This window comes from Hyla sarda, chromosome 4 (genome assembly GCF_029499605.1).
Source record: "Hyla sarda isolate aHylSar1 chromosome 4, aHylSar1.hap1, whole genome shotgun sequence".
NCBI classification, from domain to species: domain Eukaryota; kingdom Metazoa; phylum Chordata; class Amphibia; order Anura; family Hylidae; genus Hyla; species Hyla sarda.
Window position 1 is genome coordinate 243,436,591 of NC_079192.1, and position 12,925 is coordinate 243,449,515.

The 12,925-nt window shown below is 42.2% G+C and overlaps 1 protein-coding gene across 2 annotated transcripts in view; it reads right to left on the reverse strand.

Moving 5' to 3' along the window:
• The window catches only part of CFTR (CF transmembrane conductance regulator), a 285,066-nt gene that overhangs the window by 116,590 nt on the left and 155,551 nt on the right, over positions 1-12,925 (reverse strand). For both annotated transcript variants that reach the window (XM_056573841.1, XM_056573842.1), the window contains 2 exons: positions 7,300-7,544; positions 6,231-6,310 (listed from right to left, as the gene is read on the reverse strand). In XM_056573841.1, coding sequence (XP_056429816.1) covers positions 6,231-6,310; positions 7,300-7,544 — 325 coding nt within the window. The remainder of the gene's footprint in view (positions 1-6,230; positions 6,311-7,299; positions 7,545-12,925) is intronic.

Here is a 12,925-nt window from a genome sequence, read left to right on the forward strand (position 1 = left end):
GCTCTCTCCTGTCTGATAGTACTTTTCTGTGCTCTCTCCTGTCTGATAGCACTACTCAGTGCTCTCTCCTGTCTGATAGCACTCCTCTGTGCTCTCTCCTGTCTGACAGTACTCCTCTGTGCTCTCTTCTGTCTGACAGTACTCCTTTGTGCTCTCTTCTGTCTGAAAGTACTCCTCTGTGCTCTCTCCTGTCTGATAGTACTCCTCTGTGCTCTCTCCTGTCAGATAGCACTCCTCTGTGCTCTCTCCTGTCTGATAGTAGTCCTCTGTGCTCTCTCCTGTCTGATAGCACTACTCAGTGCTCTCTCCTGTCTGATAGCACTACTCAGTGCTCTCTCCTGTCTGATAGCACTTCTCTGTGGCTCTCTCCTGTCTGATAGTACTCTTCTGTGTTCTCTTCTGTCTGATAGCAATCCTCTGTGCTCTCTCCTGTCTGATAGCACTCCTCTGTGCTCTCTCCTGTCTGATAGTAATCCTCTGTGCTCTCTCCTGTCTGATAGTACTCTTCTGTGGCTCTCTCCTGTCTGATAGTACTCCTATGTGCTCTCCCCTGTCTGATAGTACTCCTCTGTGCTCTCTCCTGTCTGATAGGACTCCTATGTGCTCTCTCCTGTCTGATAGCACTCCTCTGTGCTCTCTCCTGTCTGATAGGACTCTTCTGTGCTCTCTCCTGTCTGATAGCACTCTTCTGTGTTCTTTTCTGTCTGATAGCACTCCTCTGTGCTCTCTCCTGTCTGAAAGTACTTCTCTGTACTCTCTACTGTCTTATAGCACTCCTTTGTGCTTTCTCCTGTCTGATAGCACGCAACTGTGCTCTCTCCTGTCTGATAGCACTCCTCTGTGCTCTCTCCTGTCTGAAAGTACTTCTCTGTACTCTCTACTGTCTTATAGCACTCCTTTGTGCTTTCTCCTGTCTGATAGCACGCAACTGTGCTCTCTCCTGTCTGATAGCACTCCTCTGTGCTCTCTCCTGTCTGATAGTACTCCTCTGTGCTCTCTCCTGTCTGGTAGTACTCTCCTGTGCTCTTTCCTGTCTGATAGTACTCCTCTGTGGCTCTCTCCTGTCTGATAGTACTCTTCTGTGTTCATTCCTGTCTGATAGCACTCCTCTGTGCTCTCTCCTGTCTGATAGTACTCCTCTGTGCTCTCTCCTCTCTGATAATACTCCTCTGTGCTCTCTCCTGTCTGATAGCACTCCTCTGTGCTCTCTCCTGTCTGATAGTACTCCTCTGTGCTCTCTCCTGTCTGATAGCACTCCTCTGTGCTCTCTCCTGTCTGATAGTACTCCTCTGTGGCTCTCTCCTGTCTGATAGTACTCCTATGTGCTCTCCCCTGTCTGATAGTAGTCCTCTGTGCTCTCTCCTGTCTGATAGCACTACTCAGTGCTCTCTCCTGTCTGATAGCACTCCTCTGTGCTCTCTCCTGTCTGACAGTACTCTGTGCTCTCTTCTGTCGGATAGGACTCCTCTGTGCTCTCTCCTGTCTGATAGGACTCCTATGTGCTCTCTCCTGTCTGATAGCACTCCTATGTGCTCTCTCCTGTCTGATAGGACTCCTCTGTTCTCTCTCCTGTCTGATAGCACTTCTCTGTGGCTCTCTCCTGTCTGATAGTACTCTTCTGTGTTCTCTTCTGTCTGATAGCAATCCTCTGTGCTCTCTCCTGTCTGATAGCACTCCTCTGTGCTCTCTCCTCTCTGATAATACTCCTTTGTGCTCTCTCCTGTCTGATAGCACTCCTCTGTGCTCTCTCCTCTCTGATAATACTCCTCTGTGCTCTCTCCTGTCTGATAGTACTCCTCTGTGCTCTCTCCTGTCTGATAGGACTCCTATGTGCTCTCTCCTGTCTGATAGCACTCCTCTGTGCTCTCTCCTGTCTGATAGGACTCTTCTGTGCTCTCTCCTGTCTGATAGCACTCTTCTGTGTTCTTTTCTGTCTGATAGCACTCCTCTGTGCTCTCTCCTGTCTGAAAGTACTTCTCTGTACTCTCTACTGTCTTATAGCACTCCTTTGTGCTTTCTCCTGTCTGATAGCACGCAACTGTGCTCTCTCCTGTCTGATAGCACTCCTCTGTGCTCTCTCCTGTCTGAAAGTACTTCTCTGTACTCTCTACTGTCTTATAGCACTCCTTTGTGCTTTCTCCTGTCTGATAGCACGCAACTGTGCTCTCTCCTGTCTGATAGCACTCCTCTGTGCTCTCTCCTGTCTGATAGTACTCCTCTGTGCTCTCTCCTGTCTGGTAGTACTCTCCTGTGCTCTTTCCTGTCTGATAGTACTCCTCTGTGGCTCTCTCCTGTCTGATAGTACTCTTCTGTGTTCATTCCTGTCTGATAGCACTCCTCTGTGCTCTCTCCTGTCTGATAGTACTCCTCTGTGCTCTCTCCTCTCTGATAATACTCCTCTGTGCTCTCTCCTGTCTGATAGCACTCCTCTGTGCTCTCTCCTGTCTGATAGTACTCCTCTGTGCTCTCTCCTGTCTGATAGCACTCCTCTGTGCTCTCTCCTGTCTGATAGTACTCCTCTGTGGCTCTCTCCTGTCTGATAGTACTCCTATGTGCTCTCCCCTGTCTGATAGTAGTCCTCTGTGCTCTCTCCTGTCTGATAGCACTACTCAGTGCTCTCTCCTGTCTGATAGCACTCCTCTGTGCTCTCTCCTGTCTGACAGTACTCTGTGCTCTCTTCTGTCGGATAGGACTCCTCTGTGCTCTCTCCTGTCTGATAGGACTCCTATGTGCTCTCTCCTGTCTGATAGCACTCCTATGTGCTCTCTCCTGTCTGATAGGACTCCTCTGTTCTCTCTCCTGTCTGATAGCACTTCTCTGTGGCTCTCTCCTGTCTGATAGTACTCTTCTGTGTTCTCTTCTGTCTGATAGCAATCCTCTGTGCTCTCTCCTGTCTGATAGCACTCCTCTGTGCTCTCTCCTCTCTGATAATACTCCTTTGTGCTCTCTCCTGTCTGATAGCACTCCTCTGTGCTCTCTCCTCTCTGATAATACTCCTCTGTGCTCTCTCCTGTCTGATAGTAATCCTCTGTGCTCTCTCCTGTCTGGTAGTACTCCCCTGTGCTCTCTCCTGTCTGATAGTACTCCTCTGTGGCTCTCTCCTGTCTGATAGTACTCCTATGTGCTCTCCCCTGTCTGATAGTAGTCCTCTGTGCTCTCTCCTGTCTGATAGCACTACTCAGTGCTCTCTCCTGTCTGATAGCACTCCTCTGTGCTCTCTCCTATCTGACAGTACTCCTCTGTGCTCTCTTCTGTCGGATAGTACTCCTTTGTGCTCTCTTCTGTCTGATAGGACTCCTATGTGCTCTCTCCTGTCTGATAGCACTCCTCTGTGCTCTCTCCTGTCTGATAGCACTCCTCTGTGCTCTCTCCTGTCTGATAGGACTCCTCTGTTCTCTCTCCTGTCTGATAGCACTCCTCGGTGCTCTCTCCTGTCTGATAGCATTCCTTTGTGCTCTCTCCTGTCTGACAGTACTCCTCTGTGCTCTCTTCTCTCGGATAGTACTCCTTTGTGCTCTCTTCTGTCTGATAGTACTCCTCTGTGCTCTCTCCTGTCTGATAGTACTCATATGTGCTCTCTCCTGTCTGATAGGACTCCTATGTGCTCTCTCCTGTCTGATAGCACTCCTCTGTGCTCTCTCCTGTCTGATAGTAGTCCTCTGTGCTCTCTCCTGTCTCATAGCACTACTCAGTGCTCTCTCCTGTCTGATAGCACTCCTCTGTGCTCTCACCTGTCTGACAGTACTCCTCTGTGCTCTCTTCTGTCGGATAGTACTCCTTTGTGCTCTCTTCTGTCTGATAGTACTCCTCTGTGCTCTCTCCTGTCTGACAGTACTCATCTGTGCTCTCTCCTGTCTGATAGAACTCCTATGTGCTCTCTCCTGTTTGATAGCAGTCCTCTGTGCTCTCTCCTGTCTGATAGGACTCCTCTGTTCTCTCTCCTGTCTGATAGCACTCCTCTGTGCTCTCTCCTGTCTGATAGTACTCTTCTGTGCTCTCTCCTGTCTGATAGTACTCTTCTGTGTTCTTTCCTGTCTGATAGCACTCCTCTGTGCTCTCTCCTGTCTGATAGTACTCCTCTGTACTCTCTACTATCTTATAGCACTCCTTTGTGCTGTCTCCTGTCTGATAGCACGCATCTGTGCTCTCTCCTGTCTGATAGAACTCCTCTGTGCTCTCTCATGTCTGATAGGACTCCTCTGTGCTCTCTCCTGTCTGATAGTACTCTTATGTGCTCTCTCCTGTCTGATAGTACTAGTATCAGACTTAAGAGAGGACATAGGAGTGCTAGCCCACCCTCACTACTGGACTTTGTCCATGCCTATGCTTCAGCTTGGACAAAGCCATGATTCTATAAACCAAAAATATGTTTTACAATAATCTGGCACTAAAAATGCCATGGAAACCTGATCTTAAAGTTCCTTAGGCTATGTTCACACAGCGTATTTTCAGGTGTACCCTGTGTCCATAAAATAAAATGAAAAATTGTCTATTTTCGCAAAATGAATGTGCTCTATGTAAGTCTATGGCAAAATAGTTTCCTGTGCCCACATGTCACTTTTTATAGACTTTTTAAAGAAAAAATTGTAGCCAGTTCACCGCTCATGGTAGATCAGTCCCTGGGCACTGGTTGTTGTGTTTTAGGAAGCCAGGAGAATGCTGAGCCATTCCCTTGGTGCAGATAATAATTGATCAATGGGTATCCAGCTCCCAAAGAAAAATTATGAAAATTAAAAGTCCAAAACTTATTGATCCATGTTAAAAGCGTTTAAAGAAAGAACACCCAGTGAAGGTAAAACCCCTACGCCGATGCGTTTTGGACCAATGGGTACTGAGTCATGGCACAGGAGGAAAATATTGACTGACTTTATATACCTTCTGTATGATAACACATTGTTCAAGGGAAACCCCAGTCTCACCTGGAAGCTGGCGTCTGTCATCACTTCCTGGGAGTGGTTCCAAAAACCTAACAATGAGTAACCCATTCTTGTAAAAAAAAATATACATATATATATATATATATATATGTATATATATATATAGAAACAAAAATGGCGACCGCAGCACTCCAGATAAATGTGAAATTTTTTTATTCCAAGGTAAAAACAGGCAACGTTTCTGTGGCCTCACACCACCATATATATATTGCATTGGGATTTGCCAATAAGAGCTACATATTGCATGCAAAAAAAAAAAAAGAAGAAGAATAAAAAAAAAGAAAAGTAAATTCTCTAATCAAAAATTCACTTTTGAGTGACTAAAAAGTGGAAAAATAGCAATAAAAAATGAAGAAGTGTATCATGAACATAAATAACCAAAAACCACACAAGATCCAGAAACACACATAAGGACCAGGCACAAAAACTGAAATATTCAGTAGAAATATGACAGATTATTGCGGGAATTTAACCCTTGCGGATAACGTGAATCCAACTTCAATATCCAAAATGCTTCTCTTTTGAAAACTGCATGAGGCCAATCTCCTCCCCTCTGAGGGCGAGGTACACGTTCTATACCTGTGACCTGAATGAATTGTGGTTGTCCCGCATGCACTTCCAAGATATGCCTGCCTAAGCCAGACAGTGCACGAGAACCACTAATTTCTCCTTGTGTCACATAAAAATTTTCGTAAAAGAGCTTCTTCAATTTTCTACCTTCACTGGGTGTTTTTTCTTTAAACACTTTTAACATGGATCAATAGATTTTGGACTTCTAATTTTCATAATTTTTCTTTGAGAACTGGATACCCTTTTCTCCACTTTTTATAGACGCAAAAAATAGGCAATTTTTTAACTGAAAGTTGATAGAGAAATAAGAAAAGCACTACAAACAATATTATTTTCTGTGGCTTTCTGCACAATTTTGTTTTCCAAATTCAGTCCGTTTTGTTTATTTTTTTCTTTCTAGACTTTCATTGCAGTTTTTTGATTTGACACTTTTTATATGCTTTAGGCTCTTTTCACACTAAATCTCCCCAGGCATAAAGAACATGTATCCATGGACCCCAGTTATCTGAGGGAGGACAGACTAATTTTGACCTCAATATGAATAGTTTCTGGCTATTTCAAAGAGCAGGATAATGTTAAAAACATATACCACATGGTATACTTTTATTTTAAAACAGGTATGTATGACATCACAGCAACATGGCAGAAGTATATGTTAAGGAGTATAGCTCAGCTGGACACCACAAAAACATGGTGTGAAAATAGCTTTACTATGTAACTCACCTGTATGAAGTCAAATATTGTCAGAGGCAGCAGATCATCTAAGATAGTTATATCCTTTGAAAATCTGTTAAGGATCCGCCCTGTAATTTACAGAACAAACAGCCAAATTAAACACACCGTTTACCTTCCAATATGATGGTAAACATTCTCCTCCATCACATTTGGATTATATAATCTACTCAGTTTGGCACTTCATTTTTATCTCCAGCTCTGAGAAAAGGTGAAGTAACTGAATATATTAAAAAGTACTAGTAGGTGCATTACTGTAAAACCTTGGCATACAACTGCTATAGTGTTCTTTAGTTCTTCATAAATACTAGTTAGTACCCAGGTGCATGATTTGCCCAGCACAATAATACAGTGGTCCCTCAAGTTACAATATTAATTGGTTCCAGGATGACCATTGTATGTTGAAACCATTGTATGTTGAGACTATAACTGTATGGAAACCTGGTAATTGGTTCTGAAGCCCAAAATGTCATCGAAAAATAGGAAAAAGTGAAGATTAAACAAAAAATGGTAGATACCGGTAACTATTGTAGATAGTCAATGTTAAGCTGTGGCACAGGTAGAGAGTAGTACAGAACCTGTAATACCTCCCTGTATTGGAGGGGGCGTTACCAGACAGGAATTCAGTGCATACACTTCAGTATGACAGGTGTTTTACCAGTGAATGCCCATTCTGATTGGTCAGATCTTCCAGCCATTGACACATTTCACCGATCTGGATTCTCTGTAGCATTGTATGTTGAGTCTGGTTTCAAGTTACAATGGTCCAGAAAAGACCATTGTATGTTGAAACGAATGTATGTTGAGGCCATTGTAAGTTGAGGGATCACTGTACATAATTAAAAGAATGCAAACAATGAATAGTGCAGAATACAGGAAATAATAAATACCTGAAGGTTTACAAGGCTTTCCCATAACAAATAAAGGATAAAGCATAGTTTCCACAGGCCATAGGACAGATTGTTTCCCAAGAAAGGAAAAAAGAAAAAGAAAGAACCATAGAGTCATAAGCAATGCTCAGCACACAATATGCCTGCACTTCAGCAGCGTATGGACATACCAGCTCTCATTGTACTGAAAGTGGACATTGGGGCATGAAGAATGGCATTTAACATTTTCTGATGTAACACTTTGGAGACGGATATGAGGCCATGTACCAGTGGTAAGCCACGAAATATGCCCATTGCCAGCAGGGAGTCAGCCACACCAACATAAATATAAAACACGTAGTAAGAACTTGTTTGGGTCACGATTATTGGTGCCTTAGAGGATCCATTTGTTGTTTTATTAGATTCAGGACTGCTTCTACATGGAAGAAAATAGACACATTTTAGAAAAGCTGCCATTACAAGTTATTGCCTTTTTCTTTACTTTTAAAGGAAATCTGTCATCAGAATCACCCGCACTAAACCTGTTACATAGGCTTGTAGTGCGGGTGATCCTGATTAAAACGCTTCTTACCTGGTTAAAAATGGTTCAACGGTTCTTCAGATATCTTTATCTTTAGTTTTCTGTTATTCCCTGGCTTGGGACTCAGTGGGAGGTGTTATCATCTCGGACTCGGCTATACGTCATTCTAGCTGGGCGGAGCGGCCGCCCGGCTCATGAATATTCATGAACTTATCCTCGTAATCTAACTCCTTTTTCTAGGTCTGGTGGGGAGGGCCGCGCGTGTGCCGCGTTCCGTACACGAGGAAGCGGCGTTCTCCCCCCGGCTTTTCACTCATGCAGCCCGTCTTCTTACTTGTATTGGGCCGCAGCTCGAGTGAAGCCGGGGGGAGAACGCCGCTTCTGGGTGTACGGAACGCGGCGCATGCGCGGCCCTCCCCACCAGACCTAGAAAAAGGAGTTAGATTACGAGGATAAGTTCATGAATATTCATGAGCCGGGCGGTCGCTCCGCCTAGCTAGAATGACGTGTAGCCGAGTCCGAGATGATAACACCTCCCACTGAGTCCCAAGCCAGGGAATAACATAAAACTAAAAATAAAGATATCTGAAGAACCGCTGAACCATTTTTAACCAGGTAAGAAGCGTTTTAATCAGGATCACCCGCACTACAAGCCTTTGTAACAGGTTTAGTGCGGGTGATTCTGATGACAGATTTCTTTAAAGATCTGTGCTGATACCAGTTATGTTTTCATTCTATTTTCTTTACATGATTATGAGGTCAGCCATCTCACATGTCCTGCTGCTTAAAGCTCTGAATAACAATTCCAGAGAAATGTTTTATAGCAGGCACCTGAACATAGTGAAACTCAGTCTAAAAACTTCATTGTTTTTCATGGTAGATTACTGTGAGAATGCTCTATGATATGTGCTGAGGTCACTTTACCAGCTGCCCTAATGGACTATGATCAATGGTGTGATTATTTGCTTCTAGCTTTATAATAGAAGTGTTTCCTTTTATTATAATCCTTCCTGCTATATAAATTAGATGACTGCTGAAAAGTGATCTTTGTAGAACAGGAAGTGTCAGCCTACTGATGGCCCCGTGACCAGTGTAAAAATTTTATATTAGCAAAGTACCAAATAGAACAGGAAGTGCATAAAACATAGTTTTTTAATCATAATTTAAAAATCTACAACAATAAACGTGAGGTATGTAGTATCCGGAGCTCCTGGCAGGGAGCAACCATGTAAGGACATAACCAATAAATACCCTCCACCACAGTTAAGATACAAGGGTATGAGAAAAATGGTCACAGCAATATTATACAGAGGATCAAGGTAGAACCGTCACTGCTAGCTCCATGAAAAAGGGAATGTCTTAAACAATGTAGGAGTGCTATTCTCACAATGAGATATGGTGGTGCTGTAGCTTGACGAGCAAATGCAGACAACTGAAAGGAGAAACAAGAAGCGCTGGCGACTCACCAATTCTTCTCAAGTCTTCTTTATTGACGAGTAATACTCACATAGAGGTACTGTTTAGGGAGGGACACATACCCGGTATGTGTCCCTCCCTAAACAGTTACCTTTATGTGAGTATTACTCATCAATAAAGAAGACTTGAGAAGAATCAGTGAGTCGCCAGCGCTTCTTATTTCTGCTGTCAATTGACAGCAATATTATAAATAACGCAATATCTCTCATGACCTATCCCTACGCGTTTCGGCTACCAAATAGGGTAAACCTCATCAGCGGAATATAGATGTGGGGTGCGTAGATACATGTGAGATATGCACAGACCATGTAAGAATGCCAGTATAATAAAACAATCCCAAAGGGGGCTCTAAATACCATGTTTGCTGGGTCAGTTAGCAGCGGCCTGAAAGTGAATCCCGTTGTGCGCCCGATGTGGTTGCGTGCTATAGTGCCGGCCTGTTTAGCACATCAGGATTCACTTTCAGGATGCTATAACTGACCCGGCACAGGCTTGGATGGCACCCGGGGGCTCTTCATATACCCTATATGTCACAAACATGGTATTTAGAGCCCCCTTTGGTATTGCTTTATTATACTGACATTCTTACTTGGTCTGTGCATATGTCATATGTATCTACTATGAAATACCACCTAACCTCTGTACTACAGTGAAAGCCGCCTTTCAAATTTGGTCTTACTCAACAGTTCGGAACTCCCTGGTACCCCTAGGGTTGGGGGATATGCCTTTAGATGCCCTCTGGGCACATGTTCCTAATACCAATTTTTCTAATTGGATAAGGCAAGGCACTGTAACATATTCAGATATAGTGGATGGGAAGGGGCTTCTATCATTTACACAAATTGCACAGAAATTCTCTCTCCCCAATACAGAATTTTATAAATACTTACAACTGAGACACTTCACTAGATCTCTCCAGTTACCCACTTTTAGACAGAGATCTATATACAGTGTATTTTTTACTAACCCCACTCATTGGCTGGGGGCCTTTCTAGGGCCTACCATTCCCTCTTGCCTGATGGGACACTCCCTGATTGCTGCAAAAGATGGGTAAAAGATTTGGGCAGATGTTTCTCCAAGGATCAATGGGCTCACACTTTTATAATAAGTTCTAGAGTATCACACAATGTCTCTCACTTAGAAACCGCTAGGAAAGTTCTCTATCAATGGTACTTAACTCCATATAGACTTTCAAAAAATCTCCCCATCAAACCCTGATAGATGCTGGTGTTGTAATAAACAGGTGGGCAATATGCTCCACGTGTGGTGGAAGTGCGAAGCGATATTGCCCTTATGGCAAAAAATCTATCTTACTCTGTGTGTGATAGTGGGCTATTCTCTTCCGTGGGGGCCAGTAGGCTTGAACACTGTTCCGACTATGGATGTCCCAGTGGTCTTGCACTTTTAACGGCAGCTAAATCGGCAATAGTGTTGAGCGGCATAGGCCATATTCGAATTCGCGAATATTCGCAAATACATGGACGAATATTCGTCATATTCGCGAATATTCGCATATTCGTAATGTTCTCGTTTTATTTTCGCATATGCGAATATTCGCGGGTGCGAAAATTAACATATGCGAAAATTTACATGCACAAAATTAACATAAGCTAAAATTCGCATATGCGAAAAATATCATATGCAAATTTTCGTATGTGCGAAAATTCGCACACCAGTCTCACACAGTAGTATTAGAGCCTTCTTACACCACACAAGCTGGAAGCAGAGAGGGATGATCACTGTGATGTGTACTGTGAAAAAAAAAACAAAAAAACGAATATTCGTAATTACGAATATATAGCGCTATATTCGCGAATATTCGCGAATTCGCGAATATGCGATATTCGCGAATAAAATTCGAATTGCGAATATTCGCGAGCAACACTAATCGGCAATAGCATCTAAGTGGAAGAGTGTTGAAGTGCCAGAGATACATATAAATAAATAATTAACGTAACCCATCATAATTACATAATGGAGCACTCTATTGCATGCGCCTCCGACCAACTATTTCGGTTTAATAGGTCTTGTGCAAAATGGCTTGAATTCATTGCTCTGTAGTTCCTATTTATTTATTTTTTTCCTGTTTCTCTCTCTCCTCTCTTTTTCCGGTAATCACTGTTTTTGCATAAATGTTTTTCTCTTGTTTTAATCATTTATTTGTTTTTGTCCTTTTTCTGTTTTTCTTGTATGTAATATAGAAGTTGTATGTAATATGGAAAAACTGCCAAAAATAAAGAGTAAAAAAATAAATAAATAAATAAAAAAAATACAAGGCAATTTCAAGCCTGGAAACCAAAAAATAAATTTAGAAAAACAAAATAATATTAAAAAGTAAGACTAGGTTCACATGGCGGTTGTCTCCTGTCCTGATATTCTCCCGTTATTGCTGCTAAACGGACCATACTAAAAACCGTATTGAAAACCGTATGCATTGACTCTCCATTGAAAACCGTATACCAAACGATGTATCCGGTTGTATCCATTTTGCGTCTTGTACGGTTTTGTAGCCTACCACAGTTTGCACTCTACAGTATTTGACTAGTTAAAAAGTATATATTTTTTTTCTTAAAAACGGATGCAACCGGACATAATTTTTCAAACCGTATATGGTTTTTAACCGTATACGGGTTAAAATCTGTACACGTGTTTTGATAGAGTTTGGTCCAGTTTTGAGGAATCCGTTTTTCATCAAAAACCTGATACGGGAACTGTTTTGCAGAAATGTGGTGTGAATGCACCCTAACAAACGGATGCAAAAGAATGCAAACTGATGCAACAGGATGCCATTTGTCTGTTATTTTAACAGACTACTTAAAACAAAAAAAGGACGTGGCATTATGTTGCATCAGTTTTCATCCGTTTATTTCCTTTATTGACCATGTCAATTTTTTGTTTTTTTTGCTCATCAAAAAACTGATGCAAATGGATGCAAACAGATTACATTAACCCCTTAAGGCTCATTTTGGCCTTAAGGACCAGACCAGTGGTGGGCAACCTTTTTTTTCAACTGAGCCAAATCTCGCCAAAACCACGATTGAAATTTATTTTGAGAGCCACATTTTTAAAACCCAAAATACATAGGATGGTACACTGTTTTTAGTTTCAATGAGTTTTTATAGAGAATATTCTGCATACAAGTATCCATAAAGGTCGGGAGGATACAAATAACACAACTAATAAAACAAAAACTTTAGAACAATATTATTTATCGATAACATTACATCCTGACAAATTGGGATCTGTGGATGACGCACTGGTATTTATCTGTGGATGATGCATATATGGCATCTTATGTGTGTGTAAATAGTATTATAAAATTAGTGGGGCTCATCATGGATATTTTAAGCAGGGTTCTCCACCTTGATGGATACACCCAAACAGTAGGCAAGAAGTAAAAGTAATAAAACAGGTATGCACACATTGCACTGGCTCTGCAGTCAAGTTGAATAAAAGTAAAAAATGACAACATAAAATGAAATAAAAGTCAAGATACAACTAAAAAAGTACATATAAAAGTATGTGAAAACACACTCAAATAGTCCTCACTGGTACTGTTATATATTGACCTCAGAACCTGGCCACTAACTTATTTTGCTGGCTCCTAGATTACGATATTCCGCAATTTTATGTCCACACACCCCTTTTCACATCAACCCTTTTTATGTCAATCCCACAATGTCACATTTCTGCCCCTCCATGTCACATTTCTCCCCTCATCTCACATTTCTGCCCCTCCATGTCACATTTCTGCCCCTCGTGTCACATTTCTGCCCCTCATGTCACATTTCACCCTCTCA